This window comes from Myotis lucifugus, unplaced genomic scaffold, assembly GCF_000147115.1.
Source record: "Myotis lucifugus unplaced genomic scaffold, Myoluc2.0 scaffold_63, whole genome shotgun sequence".
In the NCBI taxonomy this organism is placed as follows: domain Eukaryota; kingdom Metazoa; phylum Chordata; class Mammalia; order Chiroptera; family Vespertilionidae; genus Myotis; species Myotis lucifugus.
In genome coordinates this window covers 4,099,653-4,118,346 of record NW_005871111.1, presented here as the reverse complement: position 1 = coordinate 4,118,346, position 18,694 = coordinate 4,099,653, and the positions used below count along the sequence as shown (strand labels likewise).

Genomic DNA, 18,694 nt, shown 5'->3' with positions numbered 1-18,694 from the left:
TCACTCCTGTCTCCCTTCGCTAATCTCCCTCAGTAGGTACTGTACATATTATTTGCAGTTGTCTTTAGAATGTCTTGGATTCTCTCTCAAACTAGGCTTATGTGCCTTGGGAACAAGAACCAAATATTTATTTTATATCTATGTGTTTAACAGTCCTTGACACATTCATTTGTCTGAGAAATGTTTAGCCATTCCAGGCACTATTCTAGGTATCAAATCAAATAAACATGCTTCTTGCCCTTTTAAGGCAAGTGAGAGCTAGCAGCCTGTGGCAGTTTTAAGTCAATGTGTAATTAATTCCTGGTTCCTTTGGTAAGATTGTTAAGATTGGTCACAAAATACATAGTTACGCTAATAGATAGCTTTCTTTAAATATCTTTGTAGTGACTGTTTTTATAAATACTACCCAAAGAGACATCTTCATATGAATGAATGCTTCTATAATGGTATTATATTTTTATTTGCTTTCAGAAGGAAAATGTTCCAGACTATCACAAATCTTTTCAGATCAAATAAAATTTCTATGAAATATTGTGCAGGATGTTCCACAGTCCCTTCGTTTTAAAAATGATGCCACTGACTTTGTCTCCAAACAAGAAAAAAAATCAATTCAAAAGATTTGCATCTGAGTTAGAAACAGAATATCTACCCACATCTTGTTTGACATCACTTGCTCTGCATTAGGTAATAGATGGAATAAGAGTTGGAAGGGCAGTTAAGTATAGAGAATTTGAAGGAGCTGCACTTAAACTATCCATTAGAGAATGCCAGTTTAGAATAAACCACTTCAGAGTGGTTTCATTAGCGCTTCTCAGAGTGGTCCCCATGGCAACAGAGGAGTAGCACCAGGAAGTTGTTAGCGATGCAGAATCTCGCTGCACCCCTGTCCTGCTGAATCTGCAGTGCTGGGCCTGGGTGTTTACCAAGCCCTCCAGGTGACTGATGTACACTAAAGTTTGAGAACCGCTGGGTTACCTCCTGCTATTTGGGGAACACTCTGAGAAGACGAGTCCGTAACAAAACCCTCCCTTTTCATATTGCACATTGGGGCAGGAATCTTAGAAAGCATGCAGATCAACCTCAGATCTGGAAACAGAGGCCCAGACACGATCAATGGCAACTGAGATTTGGAGCACAATGTGTTCTGGCATCAAAGCTGAGGTGCTAGATACACAGCATAGGCCATCAGCTACCATCTTAAATATTAGAAGTTAAGTTTCACTTTTAAAGGGTCCAAGGTATAAAAAACCCTTCCTATTTATTACGAGACCCAAATGGAGTTGCAGAAACAATCATATCTAAAGGCTAAGTCAAAATATTTGAAGATGTTCTTGAGAGAGAAAAAGCCTTATCTTGGTGAGTAAATCAAGAATTCAGGGACAGAAGGAGACTAGACTTTGGGTGGTGCACACACAATGTAATATACAGACGATGTATTCTAGGATTGTACACTTGAAACTTATATAAAGTTATAATGTTATCCCAATAATTGTAATTTAAAACAAAAAGAATTCAGTGACCAGGAATACCAGGCTTGATATTAGATTCAAACCCAAGCCAGCTCTCATAGCTTCTGAACGAGGAATATTTCTCAGCCTATTTGAAAAAGCTCCTTTAGAAGAAATCTAGCTTTCCCAGGTAACAGTGTCAGTCCTAACGGTGTGGTCTTGGGCAAGTTACCTTATCTCTTTGTGCCTCTGTTTCTCCATCTACTTCAGAGGGCTGTTAAGAGAATGTAATGAGATACTGCATGTCAAGTCACCAGCACGGTGTACATACTCTGTAAGTGTTGGCTGCTGCACTCACTACTATTAATATTAGTAATAGGATTACCAAACCTGCAATGTAGGCTATTTATGCGCTTTCTTCACTTCTGAAAGAAGCAATTTTACTGAATGTCAGCAGGCTATTCCCATTAATACTAGTATGTCTGTACTGGTCTAGCTACTCTGTCTCATCGCGATGCCCAGGTAGCAATAAGGACAGGTAAAGGCATGATGAGTGTTGTAGTATAAAGGTAGCCAAATGCTTTATGTAGCAGTTCAAGCTCCAACTGAGCCTCACAGCAATGCACCCTAACAATTGAGCAACCAACCACAACTGGTGTGAGGCCCCAACTTAGATGGTATTTCATTGACAGATAAATATCTTCACCCCCCCAAAAAAATCTTCAGAATATACCATTAAAGTCTAATAAATATTTTGTGGCTAGAAATGTGCACAGTGTATCGTTTTTCAGCTTCATGTGCCACAGGGTAAAGGCTTTGAGGATAGCTCTTAAGAGGAGAAATACCCTGTTATGTCTTCAACCATGCGATCCCAGAGCGAAACTTCCTTACCCTGCTGTGAAACTTGGCAGTTCGATAGGACTTGGGCGACAGATTGTACACCGTGTAGTGGTCAAGATGTCTGGAATCCAAAAAGCTCCGAATGTCATCAACCTGATTCCTGAATCCTATGTCAACGTTGTCCAGAGGAAAGGACATCACTGGAGGGTCACACAGAAAGAAGGCAGGTTAGACAGCTGGGTTGTGGTGATGAGCAGCAATTGAAAGCTGGGTCTAAGCAGTAAAGACACATGAGAAACTTACCAATAATTCTGGAGGTAACATAAGTGAAGTCTAAATCTCCCTTCGTGTAGCTAAAAGCAAGACAAGGAAGGGCACTCATTAAAATGATCTACAGATGCCATGGCTGCTCTCTCTCAATCACTTTCGCATCATCACCGGGGACACTTCCCGCTAGCCGGCCTATTCTGACTTCCCTAAGCCTTCTCTCCAACAAGGGAGCATTGTTAAGAGAAGGCAGCCCACACCCTCAGTGGCTTAAATGTACTGCTCCAACCTGTGCACCCCCAGAGTCTTTACAAACAGATGCCACTTTATGAACAGAATCCACTCAGAAAACAGTGCTTATTTATTAACAATCATCATTCCAGGCTCTCTGCCTATAGGGAAATATCACCCATAGGTGTCAGGGGAGGAAGTGATGGAGAAAGAACAAAGGACATCCTTTCTCTGCCTACCAGGCCCTGGCTGAGGATTGGAGGGAAGGGATAAGTTTTACCTTTGAACAAAGATTAAAATGTTGATCAGTATATTGGACTTAATATCTGAATTTCTGTTAATCCTCATCTGATGATATTTTTCCATTGATTTTAGAGAGAGTGGACAGGAGAGAGAGAGAGTAACATCAATTGCTTGGTTGCCTCCCACACGTGCCCCGGGGCCAGGGATCAAGCCTGCAACCAGGGTATGGAATCGAACCCAGGACCCTTCCGTCCACAGGCTGATGCTCTATCCACTGAGCCAAACTGGCCAAGACTGGACTTGACATTTGAATTTCTGATTTAAAACTACACACTATAACTTAAAGTGACCCTAAAACTTTCTAATAACTAAGAATAAAAAAAATTCATATGGTCTGCTTGTAGAAGTTTCATACAATGAAGAATAGAAAACTTCTCCCAGTAAATAAATTCTAAAGGGCTATTAAGATACAAAAACAAAATTCTGTTTTGATGGCAATACATGAGTATTGTTTATTCAGATTGTATAGACACGATTACCTCATTTAATTCTCAAACACCCAAAGGCACAAATCCTACCAGGGTATAAAAGTAAAGCTCAGAGAGGTTAATGAAGTTGCTTTAGGTCACATGGTTAACAAGAGCAGATAATGCACTAGAACTCAGGATGCTGGGTTCGAAGGCCAGGGATGACAACCCACTGTGCTCTCATGTACCAGTGAGCTGAGGCCTCCCAGCCTGTGCTTGTAGCCACTTATGGCGTGGGTGACACTGCTCAGTCAACCAGATCCCATGAAATTACATCACAAAACTGCCAGTCTTTGAGCCAGACAAGTAGTTGACAGGTAACCAGATCCTTTGAGGCCACGAAGGTCCATTAACTCAACCAGGAAGAACACACATACCTGGTAACAGATTGTATAACTCTGGAAGATGTGTCTTTGAGGGTGTCTTTCAGGTTGTCCTTTAGGTTACTGAAGAGCCTGCCTGCACCTCCTTTCACCATGTCAAAGAGGCCTCCCCCATAGCTGGGCTCCATGTCTGGGGACGAGGCACCTGCCAATGAGAAACAGAAAAGGAGCTGACGGCACAGACCACACAGAAAACCAACCCCTCTTTGATCCTGAAACATGTGCAGACCATCTTTGGCAGTCTGGGGCAGACATTCCTGGAAGTCACATCCTGCTCTCAGCTCACTGACTCTGGGTTACAGCAGAGCTGCCCGTCTTCACTAAGTCCCAGGAACAGAGCCTTCCAGAGCAGCACAACCAGAACTGGAAGCACTAGGCAGATGTGCCGACTGAGCACTTACAATGTGGCTAGTCCAAACATAAAACACACACCAAATGTCAAAGACAGTGTGTGTTGGGGGGGGCGGGGCGGGATGCACGAGTGAAAGATCTCAGTATTTTACCCTGATTACATGTTGAAATGATAGTATTTTGGATATATCGAATTAAATAGATTATACTAGTAAATTAATTTCATTGGTTCCTTTTAACTTTTTTAATGTGGATAATGGAAAACTTGAAATTATAGATGTGGCCAGCATTATACGTCTTTCAGACAGTGCTGCTTCAGAGACATGGCCAAGGTGAGTCCGGGGGGTCTCCTCTGCCCTTTGATGGAGTTGGCTGTGTTAGAAGAGCCGGCCGCCGCATGGCTATCTCTCAAAGTAATAGTTCACCTTCATCATGGAAAATACCTTCTGAAGGGCCTTTCTGACAGCTTTTAGGCCTGAGGATGCATGATGGTCATTAGTGTTATTTGTCAAGTATTTCAGGTTCTCCTCCCTTCCAGCTTCTTAAAACTGTACTTGCTGGCTCCTTGGAGTTAGCTCAGAGTTCCTCAGCCTTGGCACTATCAACATTTGGAGTCAAATACTTCTTTGCCAGGGAGGGGGACTGCCCTGTGCATTGTAGGGTGTTTAGCAGCATCCCTGGCCTCTATCTACTAGATAGCACAGGCATGCCTACTTCACAGGAAACAGTTAAATGAGTGCACAGAAAACTATTAGCATAGTTCCTAATATATCTAGGGGTAATAGACTTTAGCTATACTACTATTATGCACTAAAACTTATGTAGCACTTACTATCTGCTAGGTATTATTCTAAGTATTTTACCTGTACTCACTCATTTAATCTACAGCATACCTATGAGGTAGGTAATACTATTCCATTTTATAGATCAGAAACTTGTCTAAGGATATACAGCTAGTAAGTAATTGGCAGAGCTGGGATTTGAGCTCTAGGCAACCTTTCTAACCACGCCCCCTCATTTTTCTCTTAATACTACCCTGGATTTAATATTTATCATTCCAAATAATTTCTTTTTTTTTAAATTTTTTTAATTGACTTCAGAGAGAAGAAGAGAGAGAGAGAAACATCAATGATGAGAGAAAATCATTGATTGGCTGCCTCCTGCACGCCTCACACTGGGGATCAAGCCCACAACCCAGGCATGTGCCCTGGACCATAATCGAACTGGGGACCCTTTAGGCTGACGCTCTACCCACTGAACCAAACCAGCTAGGGCCAAATAATTTCTTTAGACTTTTATTACATAAGTGGGTAACATTTGCAATATATTAATACTAGAGGCCCGGTGCACGGATTCATGCACTGGTGGGGTTCCTCAGCGTGGCTTGGGGGGAATGGGCTGAAACCAGCAATCTGCCGCCACCTGCCACTCCTGCCTGCCACTCCCGCTCATCTTGGCCCCACTGCGCCTGCCACGGGCTCGCACCCAGTCAGTCCCCATCAGGAGAGGCTCACACCACCACAGCAGCACTCACCAGCTGTGAGCCCTGCTTCTGGTGCCCATTGGTCAGCTGAGTGACACTCCCACTGTGGGAGCACACTGACCCAGGGGGCAGCTCCTGCTTTGAGCGTCTGCCCCCTGGTAGTCAGTGCACGTCATAGCGACCAGTAGACCCATTGTTTGGTCGTTCAGTCATTCAGTCGCTTAGGCTTTTATATATATAGATTGTTCTTCATGATTTCAAGCCATATATAAATGGTTTTCTGTTTGCAACTTCATTTTTTTTCACCCACCATTATTTAAAATTCACCTATGCTGGTACCACATGTAATTTCAGCTCCTTAAAGAATGCATCCATTACCCACTAAGGTAGGACACTAAGGTTTCCCACTAAGATGGACAACAAGGTTGTTTGCTAAAACAATGCAGTTATAAACACATCAACTTAACTACATGTGGGAGATTCTCTTTTGGTTATACCTAAGAATAAAATTCGTTAATAGATAGGATATGCACATCTTCAAATTTCTAGATATTGACAAATCATTTCCAAAAGTAGTCATGTCAGTTTAAACACATACTAGTAGTGAATATGAGGTCCCTCATTCTACATTCTCCTTAACACTTAATATTGTTAGACTTTAAAATTTTTACAAATCTGGTGAGTGTGAAGGAAGATCTCATTTCAGTCTTATTTTGTAATTTCCCCAATTACTAGTGAGTGAGGTGGTGTCTCTTTTATTGTATTTATTGGCCAGGTGGCTGTATTTTAAATCATACTTGAGGTACCTACTGCACTCCTGGGTGCCATTTAGATGCTCATATATATATATATATACCTATAAATACATGTTGACTGTTTTATACTTCCATTCTGATCACATGAGCTACTGCTGCCTCAGTAATCTATTTGAAAAGGAGGCTCTATTTGAAATCACAAAGGACAATTAATGCTGATGAATCAGCGAATGAATGAACACATGGACAAACATTAATAATGTCTACCACTTTCTGAGCTCTCCTAGGCACCAGGAACTCCGCTTGGACTTTTATGTTCATACAATTTCACACAGCAGGAGGAGAGAGTATTTATTATACCCATTTCATTTTTAAAAATATTTTTATTTATTTCAGAGAGGAAGGGACAGGGAGAGAGAGAAACATTAATGAGAGAGAATTATTGATCGGCTGCCTCCTGCACATCCCCCACTGGGGCTGCAACCCAGCATGTGCCCTTGACCAGAATTGAACCTGGGACCCTTCAGTATGCAGGCCGATGCTCTATCCACTGAGCCAAACCAGCTAAGGCTACTATACCCATTTTATAGATGAAGAAATGGAAGCTCAAAAGAAGGGAAGCAGCTCACCTAACAAGCAGTAGAGCCAGGTCTGTGCAAGTCCAAAGCCTGTGCTGCTTGTACCATTTCGCACTATGCTACAGTTCCATACCAACTCACAATTCTAACAGCTGTAATTAGGACGATCCTTACCTGCCTTACACAAGCCCTCCCCCTCCAATTCCTTGATCTCCTCCCGCATGCCTTTCATTTGGCGGCTCTCAGCAGCAGATGGCCCTTAACAAGCACTCTCATAAATCACTGCGGCTGTCAGACCAACCAAACCAGCCTCTTTCTGTAGGCGCCTGAGCCTCTGTCGCCCCCACTGCTTCATGGCCCTGAGTAAAGGCCAGGAACTGGTTTGCTGGGTGGCTCCACAGACTGCAGCCAAAGCCACAAATCTGAGAATGTTCTGGGTTCTGTTCCCCTATAATACAGGGCACATTATCTCCCTTTAAACACACTCCACATTAAAAAAAAATCTGTATTGTGTTTTCATTTTAAACTTAGCAAGAATAGAGCAGTATAAAATGTTTACAATCCCCCTGTTTCCATCACAAGCTAACACTCCTGCCTGAATACCCTTCTGATATATTATTGTTCTAAGAGATGATGCTGAATTTATTATCCAGACCTCTCTCTGACTCTCAGTTTCACGCTGGAAAAGAACTCCAGGGCACCAACCTATTAAAAGATATAAATAACCTCGATTATATAAAAATCAGACTCTCGCCATCATTCAGGCAGCATGCTCTGTTCACTGGAACCCTGCAGAAACCAGACCCACTGGTCAGAGTCCATCTGTGACCTTCATATTTCCAAATTATATGTCAAACTAGGCAGGACACAAAAAAAGAGAAGAGGGACATGATCTGATCTTGGCCTCACGGTCCTTTGGGTAGGGATTCTGGCTCTCCCTGGGGAGCTACATGAAGGCCAGAAGCACAGATTCTGCAAAGGATATCTGAGCCTCAGCTCATTGAGAGAAAGGGCAGAGAGGTTTCAAAAAACGACACACCACAGAGGGAAATGGTACAGTCAGAAAGTGATGCAGAAAAAACAACAAACAACAATAAGGATAGATCAGGAGCTGACAAACTATAGCCCCTGGGCAAAATCCAGTCCACTGTCTTTTTAAATAAGAATGACTTTTTTCATGTTTAAATGAGTGAAAAAAGTCCGAAGAATAGGTTTGATAGAGTGAAAACAATACGAAGGTCAAATGGTAGTGTCTATAAGGAAAGTTTTCTGAGAACAGAGCCAAACTCACACCTTTACATACTGTCTGCGGCTACTTCCATGCTACGATGGCAGAGACCATATGGCCCACTAACCTATAGTATTTACTATTGATGGCCCTTTACAGAAGACGTTTTCTTTTCCTTTTCTTTTTTTAAATCTTTTCATGTATTTTATTGATTTCAGAGAGGAAGGGAGAGAGAGAGATAGAAACACCAATGATGAGAGAGAATCATTGATGGGCTGCCTCCTGCATGCCCCCTACAGGGGATTGAGCCCACAACCTGAGCATGTGCCCTGACTGGGAATCGAACCATGACCTCCTGGCTCATAGACACTCAATGACTGAGCCACACCAGCCAGGCCAGAAGACGTTTTCTAATCCCTGTACTAGATGGCTGAAAAGACTTCCATTCTTGGGAGTCCAGAGCTTGCCGCCTCTGCCATGTTGCTAAATGCTTTGGCTAAAATGGCACCGGGGGAAACACACACCCGGGGCTTAATAAAGGGGACTGAGGATTTGAGGGTGTCAGACGGTAGGAGTGACGAGGACAGAATTGTGAAAGCATGAGGGCACTATCCAAAGAGAAGGATCCATATCTCAGCCTCTAAGGCTCCAGATAGACTCTTGTTCCATGATATCTTGTCATGGTAAAGCCTAAGCCCACCAGAGACGAGCATCAGAGGGTGCAGTCCTGCCCTCCCCATCATTTCTAAGGGTGTAATAAGCTGTCGTGGGATTCCTAATATTGACGAGACTAAAGCAGCATCCAACCCTCCCAAGTCATGGGAGCTCACCCCTGTATAACCTGATTAGTTCTCACTTGTACGCTGACATAAAATCTGATTCTCCTGAGAGAGAATATATTTTTATTGATTTCAGGGAGGAAGGGAGAGGGAGAGATAGAAACATCAATGATGAGAGAGAATGCTGTCTCCTGCACACCCCACACCCCAGGAATATGCCCTGACCAGGAATCGAAACAGTGACCTCTTGGTTCCTGGGTCGAAGCTCAATCGCTGAGCCACACCCAGCTGGGTCGGAACAAAGTATATTTTTAAGAAGGCCAGCACAAATGTTAAGGCTGATGTTAATTTCCTTAATATAACTAGAAATATAGAAAAAGTTAAGTGTGGCCTACTTTTCATAAACATCTTAGATGACTGTCAGTCACAGGCAAAACACCACGAGAAGTACTGTGAAACAGGAAAATGCTGACAAAGGCCTTGCCCTGCAGAGTCCATAATGCACAGTCATGATTCCCCACATATACTGTCCACTGTTCATACAGTAAGTGCCCAGGGCACCTTTGGCTGCACGCAATTCTAAGAAGAGATGCTCCTAAGAAGAGATGCTCCTCCATAAAGTACTGTCATAAAAAGAAAAGGATAATATGCAAATATTTAGCAAAAATGATGTCCATTGAGGTGTTGTTCATAGAGGCAAGAGACTATATCTGATGTATTCTACATAATTAGTTACCAAGTCACTATTTAGAAGAGCACAGACACTCGTGACAAAGGGCTAGGTAAAAATAAGCAGAATATAAGCTATGTACAGTGTAATCTCATTTTTGTAAAAGAAAAATATTTGACATGGAAAAGAACCTTTGGCAATGATTGAAGTTCTCAGGACACCAACCATCCTCAGTGGGTTCTCTGGGCCTCCACGAAGGCACTTCCACAGAGCATCACCCTTCCCATTTCTAGAAAGTCACTGCCATCCAATTCTAGTACCTGTGAGTTATTAGCATTATTCCACAGTGTTCAGGATCAGCCTGTTTAAGGGATGACTGAAAATCTGATGATCAGTTCCTATTCATGCTCCTTTTCACCTATCGGGCCTTTTCCTCTGTGGTTATTTAAGTGACACAATGTCACAAGTGTCCTTTCTTCCTGCCTGCTACAAAGTTGGCAATTGCAGGACAGAAATTCCCAAAACTAAAGGGACCTTGCAGAGATGCACCGTTAGTCCCTGTCCTGGGAAAAGGCTGTTTCTTCTCCACAACACTTAGCAAGGGTGCAAGAACCAGGGTCATCACCACAGAAGGATTCATCCTCCTTGTGTATAAGAGATTTATCATCTCCTGGTTTCCCACAATTAGAGAGATGGATCGCATGGGGATTCCAACTAGATATACCATAGAAAAACCCAATGTCTCGGCTTCCAGAGTCAAAGACAGTTTAAATCTCATTCCCCATTCATCCTACTTCAGGGAAGCTTCGAGAAAAGAGGACGGACTTGGGGATAGAGGATCTTACACTGGAGACTTCGTTTTTCCACCTAGAAACCATGACCCTAAGCATGGTATTTTACTCCTCTGAAGCCTCTTCTCCCTTCATACACTGGAACAAATTAAGAACAAAAATTTCCCTACGTGTCTCAGGGCATCAAAAGGATCAAATGAGACCGTGAATATGAATGTGGTTTTAAAGTCGTGCGATTTTCTGAAACAATCAGGAATTTTCATTGGAATTCTTAGAAATTCAGCTCACACGCAAATGAGTCATTGGATTGACTACCTACCACAGACTACCCAGGAATCCAACTAGAAATAACAATTTCACGGAAAAAATAAAATCAAGTGAAAAAAATCAACACTCCCTATGCCAAACAAAAGGTTAGTCATGAAACAAAGCTGCCACAGTCGGAAGATGGGCATTACATCAGCCAGAACTGGTTTGGCTCCTAACGTTTGCTACTAGCTGGATGTACAGCCTTGACCAGTTAACTGATCCAAATTATGATTTCCTTAGCTGTAAAATGGAAGCCTTCACAGAATATCACACAGGCCTGTGGTGAGGATTCGGTAAAACCTTAGCACATGCCAAAACCGGTTTGGCTCAGTGGATAGAGCGTCGGCCTGCGGACTGAAAGGTCCAGGGTTCGATTCCGGTCAAGGGCATGTACCTGGGTTGCGGGCACATCCCCCGTGGGAGATGTGCAGGAGGCAGCTGGTCGATGTTTCTCTCCCATCGATGTTTCTAACTATCTATCTCTCTCCCTTCCTCTCTGTAAAAAATCAATAAAATATATTAGAAAAAAAAAAAAGAACCTGACAGTAAATATTTTAAAAAAAAAATAAAAAATACCCTTAGCACAGGGCCTGGGGTGCTGTCAGCACTTAGGGAATGATAGGTGCCAGGCGGCTCTGGGGATGGAAAGAAGACAACCATGAAACATGCTGTCTCCAGCAAAGCCAGGCAACCTCGGCAAAAGAAAAAAAAAGGCCATGCTGTTAAATGTCAGGGTTGACAAAGCCTAATTAGAGATGTGTTCAAGGCCAGAATCTCTTGTGGAGCCACCACTACAGCTCTCGTGAACTCTTCACCTTTGATAGTTCAGGATCACAGACACTGAACAGAGGGGAACCTCTTAGCGCTCTGGCGTTGCCCCTTGCCATCTCGAAGTGAACTGGCATGGTATGTGTTATTTGCACGACTAACATTCAAGTTCCATGGTACTGGACTTGGAAATGCTGAAATATTTCTGGATTATTTGCCGTGTCGTGTGAGCTGTTAAACTACAAGCCACTTGATGACACTGCACAGCTGCGGCCCTAGACAGGACAGGTCTGGCAGCTGCTAACAGACCCAGGGGGCAGAGACCCGGGTATGTGTATCATCCACCAACAGCTCCAGAGGAGCTCAGCACTGGCAGGCACAGGCTCCGGAGCAGGTGGTGCCAATAATTCAGGCACTGAGGGTCCAAACCACGGAGGAAGCACTGGCATCCAGGGCACCACAGCCCTGACTGGTCAACAGTACGCTCAGCTCTTCAGCTGGAACGAGGTACCAGGGCCTTAGTGATCATCAATTTAACGGGGAAGTTAATTGAAGGATCCGCTGCCATTCCCTATGTCAAACCAAGACTTGGAAATGGGGGTCACTTAGCTAAATGTCCCAAAAATTGGAAATTAAGAGTAAATTGTGCTATAAATATTATCACCTGGTTAAACAGTTATGTGTGTGTGTATATTTGTTCAGAGAATAAAAGGGGGCTGTACTTTACATTATATATTTATATATTCATTTACATTATCGTACCAGTTATAAAACATTTTATTATCACTCCTGATACCACCAAATCAGTATGTACATTATTTCTATATCCACTTTTCATGACTTTGATGGGAAGAGCAACCCAACTATGTGGCTATGGAAGAATCACAGACTCAGGGTCTCAAAGAATATAACAGGGAATGATCAGATGCTCCCCTACGTCTCCTCAGTTCTAAAATTCTCTGACCCTGTCATCACTGTAAAATGGCCATCTGTTAAACATGTACTCCAGGCTAAGTAACCCTCTGCGGATGAATCTGCCTCTTTGAGATACAGTTTTCTTTTCTAAAAAAAATAAGAGCAAAATATCTTTGCTTTTTATTGTGTGGCATATGGTACATTCTTGCGTGGACAGTCCGACAGCAATGAGGACGTTTTCTCAGTTCCAGGCTAGTAATTAGAGGGAAATGTCACATTCCATTTAATGCAATTCAAGCCCTGACCTTTTTGTTAGACAGGAAGAAGAAAAAAATTTGCTAGAGTTGAGAGGCATGGGGTAGGCAGAACCTCTATTTCTTTAGAGTTCCACTGGGGGTTCTGATCTCCTTAAATAGTTTTGATCATATTTATTTCATAATGATGGACTGATGGAGAGAACTGTCTCTTATATAGAAGTTTCCCTGGCATACCAGACTTAAAATAATTGTTGAATCATATTAAGCAGTATCCATATATGTTTTCTATGAGAGTTTAGTGGCTAGAATTTGGATTGGCAACTATGGCCTGATTCCAATGATCTATGAAGGAATAAAATATTTTATATCCATTTAGCTGGAATTTCCCCAGCACTGACAGCCTGTTAGGTGCCACCGTGCCTTGCCTTTATTCTTCACAGGGTCAATTTGGATCTCAATGAGGTCTTCAGTTTGACTGCATTTCTAGTTTTCTTTCTTTCTTTCTTTCTTTTTTTCACATCCTTTGGGGGAAGAGAAGCTAGTAACAGTTACTTAATTAGTTCCTCTTATCTGTCTGAAGATAAAAATTTCCCTCTAGTCTTGTCAAATATTAGTCTTCTGTACAATAAAACTCTTGTTGAGTTTCATGAAATCCCTATCTCTTAAGCAGGCATGCTCGTGGGTGCTGGAAGATACAGGGCTGCAATGAGAAATTCTGAGACACGTAAGGAGACATTAAAAGCATTTGGTTATATTTGCCAATTAGGCAACGATCAGGTCTCTGCCAAGGTTGTTGACCTGTTTGGTCTACCTGGCCATACCTGCCATCTTCTCTGATTCTTGCATTCTATAGCAGCCCAGTTTCACATACACCGAGTGCTCACTGTGTGCCAGGTTAAGACTTTAGAGGGGTGTGAAGAAGCATGAAACACGGTCCCTGTTATTAAAGACCCAGAGACGCTGGGACTGTGGGGGGCAGACAGATCCATTCACAAGTTATTCTAATATGTCAGACTAGGATGGAGGTGTAAAGGGTGGGGAAATGGGGGCATGAGAAACAAAGTTCCTGGTGAAAGAAGGCAGGATGGGGAGGTGGTTAAGGGCAGAGGCTTCAGGTTCAGCCACACACAGGTCTAATCTCATTCTGCCATGACTGTTATTCAAGTTCACCAAAGCTTCAGTTTCCTCAGTGGGACTCCCACATGTCACGATGCTTAGTTGTTGAGGGTCTAATTTTGTACTTTCTGAGAACTGCTTAGCAGCCCATGGCCTGCTTAAAGAATACCGCGAAGAAACAAAACTAAGCAAAAATCTTCTTTCTAACATTTCAGTTCCATTTCATAAGGAGAGGGGAGAGAACAGAGGCCTCAATGAGTGACTGAGAGAACAGTAACAGTCCTCCCAAATAATCCTCAGGTACACACTGAATTCTGGAAAAATACTATCTGTTATGCAATTAAGCTCTAAGAGATGTTTCTCAACCCCATCTCCTTCCAACAAGACTGTCTTCTCTTAGTTCCTCCTAGACAGAAATTCTGGAGCTGCCACTGCAAGCAGACTTCTTAGAGAAAGATCCAATCGTTACTCTCCAAGGAGAAGCAACTGTTGTAGACAGATTTTGTTGTTGACAAGATCAGCGTCAATGTGCATGGACTATATACTACACATAACACACACATATGCTACACATACACCAAAGGAGCCTTACTACATGCTAAGAGCTATGCAAGAAGGTACAGTATTCCACACAATAAAACTCAAAGATACTTTTGTTCTTGTTTTTTTAGATAAGGAAACTGTGTCTCAAAGAAGCAGATTCATTCCTGCAGGGTCACTTAGCTAGGATACAGCTAAGGGTGATGCCCCGCATTTTTCATTTCAGCAGGCACGGTCAGGTACACACAGCCACAGCAATGGAAGTCCTGCTCAAGCCATGGGAGGAAGCAACCCACATCTGTAACATTTCAACACTCAATAGGTATTAGAAATGTACATGCCTCGAATGGACACATCAGGAAAATAAAATTATTGTCCCCAACTATTGCTATGAGTAATGCATTTTTTAAAACAGCTTTATTGAGCCCTAACCGGTTTGGCTCAGTGGATAGAGCGTCGGCCTGCAGACTGAAGGGTCCCAGGTTCGGTTCCGGTCAAGGGCATGTACCTTGGTTGCGGGCACATCCCCAGTAGGGAGTGTGCAGGAGGCAGCTGATCGATGTTTCTCTCTCATCGATGTTTCTAACTCTCTATCCCTCTCCCTTCCTCTCTGTGAAAAATCAATAAAATATATATATTTTTTAAAAAAACAGCTTTATTGACATATATAAAATTGACAAAAACTAAATTGCACACATTGAAAATGTAAACATTTGATAAGTTCTGACATATATGTGTATGGGTACAAGCGTGTGCGCGTGCACACACACACACACACACACCTCTCTTAAACTCTAAAGTCTGTGTTCCTCTTGTCATTTCCTTGAATAGGGCCCAGATTGGGAGAAGATAAGACAAATACATGAGTCACCACAAAATGCCACCCTTAGTTCTATAGGGCTATTTACCTTGACGTGGCCATCCTCTGCAAAGTTCTGTACTGTGCTAATGAGTAGGAGCTGTGTTTGCTTACTTAGGACAAGTCAGAGTGAAAACTCCATGCATAACCATATATCACAGAACTCAAGGGAGGGATCAACCAATATGCAATAAAGAATAATGAGATTTTTTTAGCTGGAAGTGAAATTGGTCAAGAACTCTGTGTGTGTATGTGTGTGTGTGTGTGTGTGTGTGTGTGTGTGTGTTAGAGAGAGAGAGAGAGAGAGAGATTGTGAGATGAGGGGAAGAGAATGAAAGGCAATACCATACAGAGGGAGGAATTCTGATTTCATCTTTTAAAAAGGCTTTCATTTAGATTTATATACTATATGTAGATATAACATTATTTTTGTTATATCATATTTTGTTATATAATATACTCGAGGCCCGGTGCATGGAATTTGTGCATGGTGGGGGGGTTCCTCAGCCCAGCCTGCACCCTCTCGCAATCCAGGACCCTTCGGGGGATGTCCGACTGCTGGTTTAGGCCTGATCCTGCAGGAATCCCCATGGGATTGGGCCTAAACCGGCAGTCGGACATCCGTCTCACAATCCAGGACTGCTGGCTCCTAACCACTCCTCTGCCTGCCGGGCTGATCGCCCCTAACCACTTGCCTGCCTGCCTGATTGCCCCTAATCACTTGCCTGCCTGCCTGCCTGATCGCCCCTAACCACCTCTGCCTCACCCCTTTTACAGCAGCTTCATCCAGAAGGTTGTCCAGAAGGATGTCCAGAATGACGTCTGGAAGGTCATTTGGCTGTCCAGTCTAATTAGCATATTATGCTTTTATTATTATAGATATATACAGTATATTCATATTCAATATGGAAAATCTGGGCACATCTAAGGACATATGTCAAGATCATTCTAGAAAAAAAAGTGAACGACTTAGAAAAGAGGATGGGATTGGGGATGAAGGGAGAAAAAAAGAAAATCAAACCAGAGAGTGGCCTTGTGCAGTGTAAAGACCACAAGGCAGTATGAGTAACTCACTTCTCTGCACCTGAGACTCACCAAAACCAAGGAAAAGGAATTTAAACAGAAAGGAAAATAAAGCAGGAACAAACAAGGATAACCACTGTTAACATGTTAGAGAACTGTATATCCTTGTATTTTTAGTTCTGTGTTTTTCTGTACATTGAGAACCCTGAGAAAGAAGACACATACTAAGGAGGGCTCCTGGTGGCTAATTGGACTCAAATTTAAAAAAAAAAAAAAGAGCTTAGCAGGAGCCTCTCATGCAAACTGCATTTCAGGGAGAAGCCTGCACTGAACTGCCTGCCTGCACTGAACTGCCTGCCTGCACTGTGTTCCTGCCATCTGAGCCAGCCCTTATAGAGGAGTTCCTGGAATCCTATTTCAACCAATAGGACCGAGGCTTCCACATCCAACCAAACAGCTTTATTCTGACCAATCAGGACAGTGCCTTTTGGGCCAATCAAACTGCAAGGATTTGGAGCTCTCATTTGCCTGAGGACAGACCAATCAGTGATCAGGGGCAGGGACTTCTGTCTATATAAGCCAGCTCCCCTCCAAGTCAGCTTCCCTTTCCACTGAAGACTGTGTTTCCCTGGCTGAGTGAAACATGGAAGATGTCTCACTGGAGCAGAGTGGAGCAGACAGGCATGGCGTAGAGCAGAGCTGACTAGCCCAAGAGGGACGTGCTGTTTTCACAGCCCTGCTGTTTTCATAGCCATTGGGTATCACAACTGAGCTGTTTTGACTGAATAAAGTTTCCTTCTTCACTACACACCAAACTGGGGATTCCTGTTGGTGCTGAATTGCGCCAACAACCATCAGTTGACAATGTGCACACATATATACTGTGTTCTGTGAATACAGACACAGGAATAAGATCATATTATACTCAGTTTTGTACCTGCCATTTTTCCCACTTAAGACTGAAAAGTGTTTTCCAAGTCATTAATATTTTTCCTCTAATATCTCTCATAGAGCTGCAATGTAACTATTAACTGATTTCCTTTGCACAGACTTACCAAGTAGTATTATATATATATGCAAGCCTATAAAGTGGATAGTTCAGAGGAGCTTATTTCCAGCTTGAAGAGAGAGATGCAGGTGGCTAGATGTAGGAAAGAGAAAAGCTTTATGGAAGAGGTGCCATTTGAATTGCAATTTGGGTAGAAATGGGCTACAGAGCATTTCAAGCTAAGGGGAGGTGACGGGGGTGGGGGGGGGGCAGCCACCAGAGCACCAAATCAAGGACATACATAGAAAGGAAAAGGACCATGACTGAGCACCAGTTAGAACTGTACTAGGGACTATGCTGGAGTACTGAGAGATGGGCATTACTGTCTCCACTAAACAGATGAGGAAGGAGGGGGCTCAGGAACTGTCTAAGACACCGTGCTGGAGCTTGGATTTCATGCTCTTTCCTTGGGGTACTGGGAGGAGGTAGAGAGTGTGTTAGAGAGAAAAGGAGGTGAGACTGGGAAGGTGAGTGGTTCTCAGATCCCAGAATGATTGAGGGTCAAACTAAAGAGTAAGAACATTTGCCTGCTCTCAGTATAACTGCTGTGGGGTTTGGTTGTCTCACCAACATAACAAATGACAAAAAATGGTCATCAACAGATTTCCAGGAAGCTATTCTCAGAGCCGATTAATAATGCCTCAGACAAGTGGAATTTCCCAGGGAGAGCGCACACTGAAGGGCATATTTCAAAAGCCAGAGTTCCATCAGAGGGCACCTGAAGGAAATTTCAAGGCAGTACCTTCAGCCTCAGATAAACGTATTCATAGGAACCTCTGACAGGCCGTCTGTGAATAATACGCAGTGCCAAGCATAAAAATGCTCAATGAGGCGAAGCAAACTCAGGGCGAGGACACATGTAAATGCTAAGTAAATGGGGAATGCAGAAACATTCTGAAGGTGAATCCTGGGACAAACAAAAAAACAAAGCAAAACAAACAAAAAAACACTGCAGAATTCCTCAGCAAGCATTTGGAGGAAAAGCTGCTACCTAATGCAAAGAGAACCTGCAACTCGTCTGTTCCAATGATCTCAAGGACAAAGTCTGGTGTGGGTTGACTGGTGGAGACTTTGTCATAGAGGTCTGACCACTGCTCTCTCCAGTGGGAAAACCAAACACTGAGAAAATTCAATCAAAGTCAATGACGGGGGTTGGGTGGGCCAGACGTGGGAGCCTCCGCAAAATCTCAAGGGCACACCCTTAGCTGCTGGGGAGCAGAATGGTTGATTCAGCAACCCTCTGCTCAGAAAATGACTCTCCATGTGTTATTTTGTGCCAAAGAGG

General features: G+C 43.0%; 1 protein-coding gene across 5 annotated transcripts in view; it reads right to left on the bottom strand.

The window, feature by feature from the left end:
• The window catches only part of DNAJC6 (DnaJ heat shock protein family (Hsp40) member C6), a 125,722-nt gene that overhangs the window by 42,793 nt on the left and 64,235 nt on the right, over positions 1-18,694 (bottom strand). For 3 of the 5 annotated variants that reach the window (XM_023754676.1, XM_006089787.3, XM_006089785.3), the window contains exons 2-4: positions 3,934-4,084; positions 2,592-2,641; positions 2,340-2,488 (exon numbers count right to left, since the gene is read on the bottom strand). In XM_023754676.1, coding sequence (XP_023610444.1) covers positions 2,340-2,488; positions 2,592-2,641; positions 3,934-4,084 — 350 coding nt within the window. Of the gene's footprint in view, positions 1-2,339; positions 2,562-2,591; positions 2,642-3,933; positions 4,085-18,694 lie in introns of those variants that run through there. The other 2 variants (XM_023754678.1, XM_023754677.1) reach the window with 2 other exon arrangements.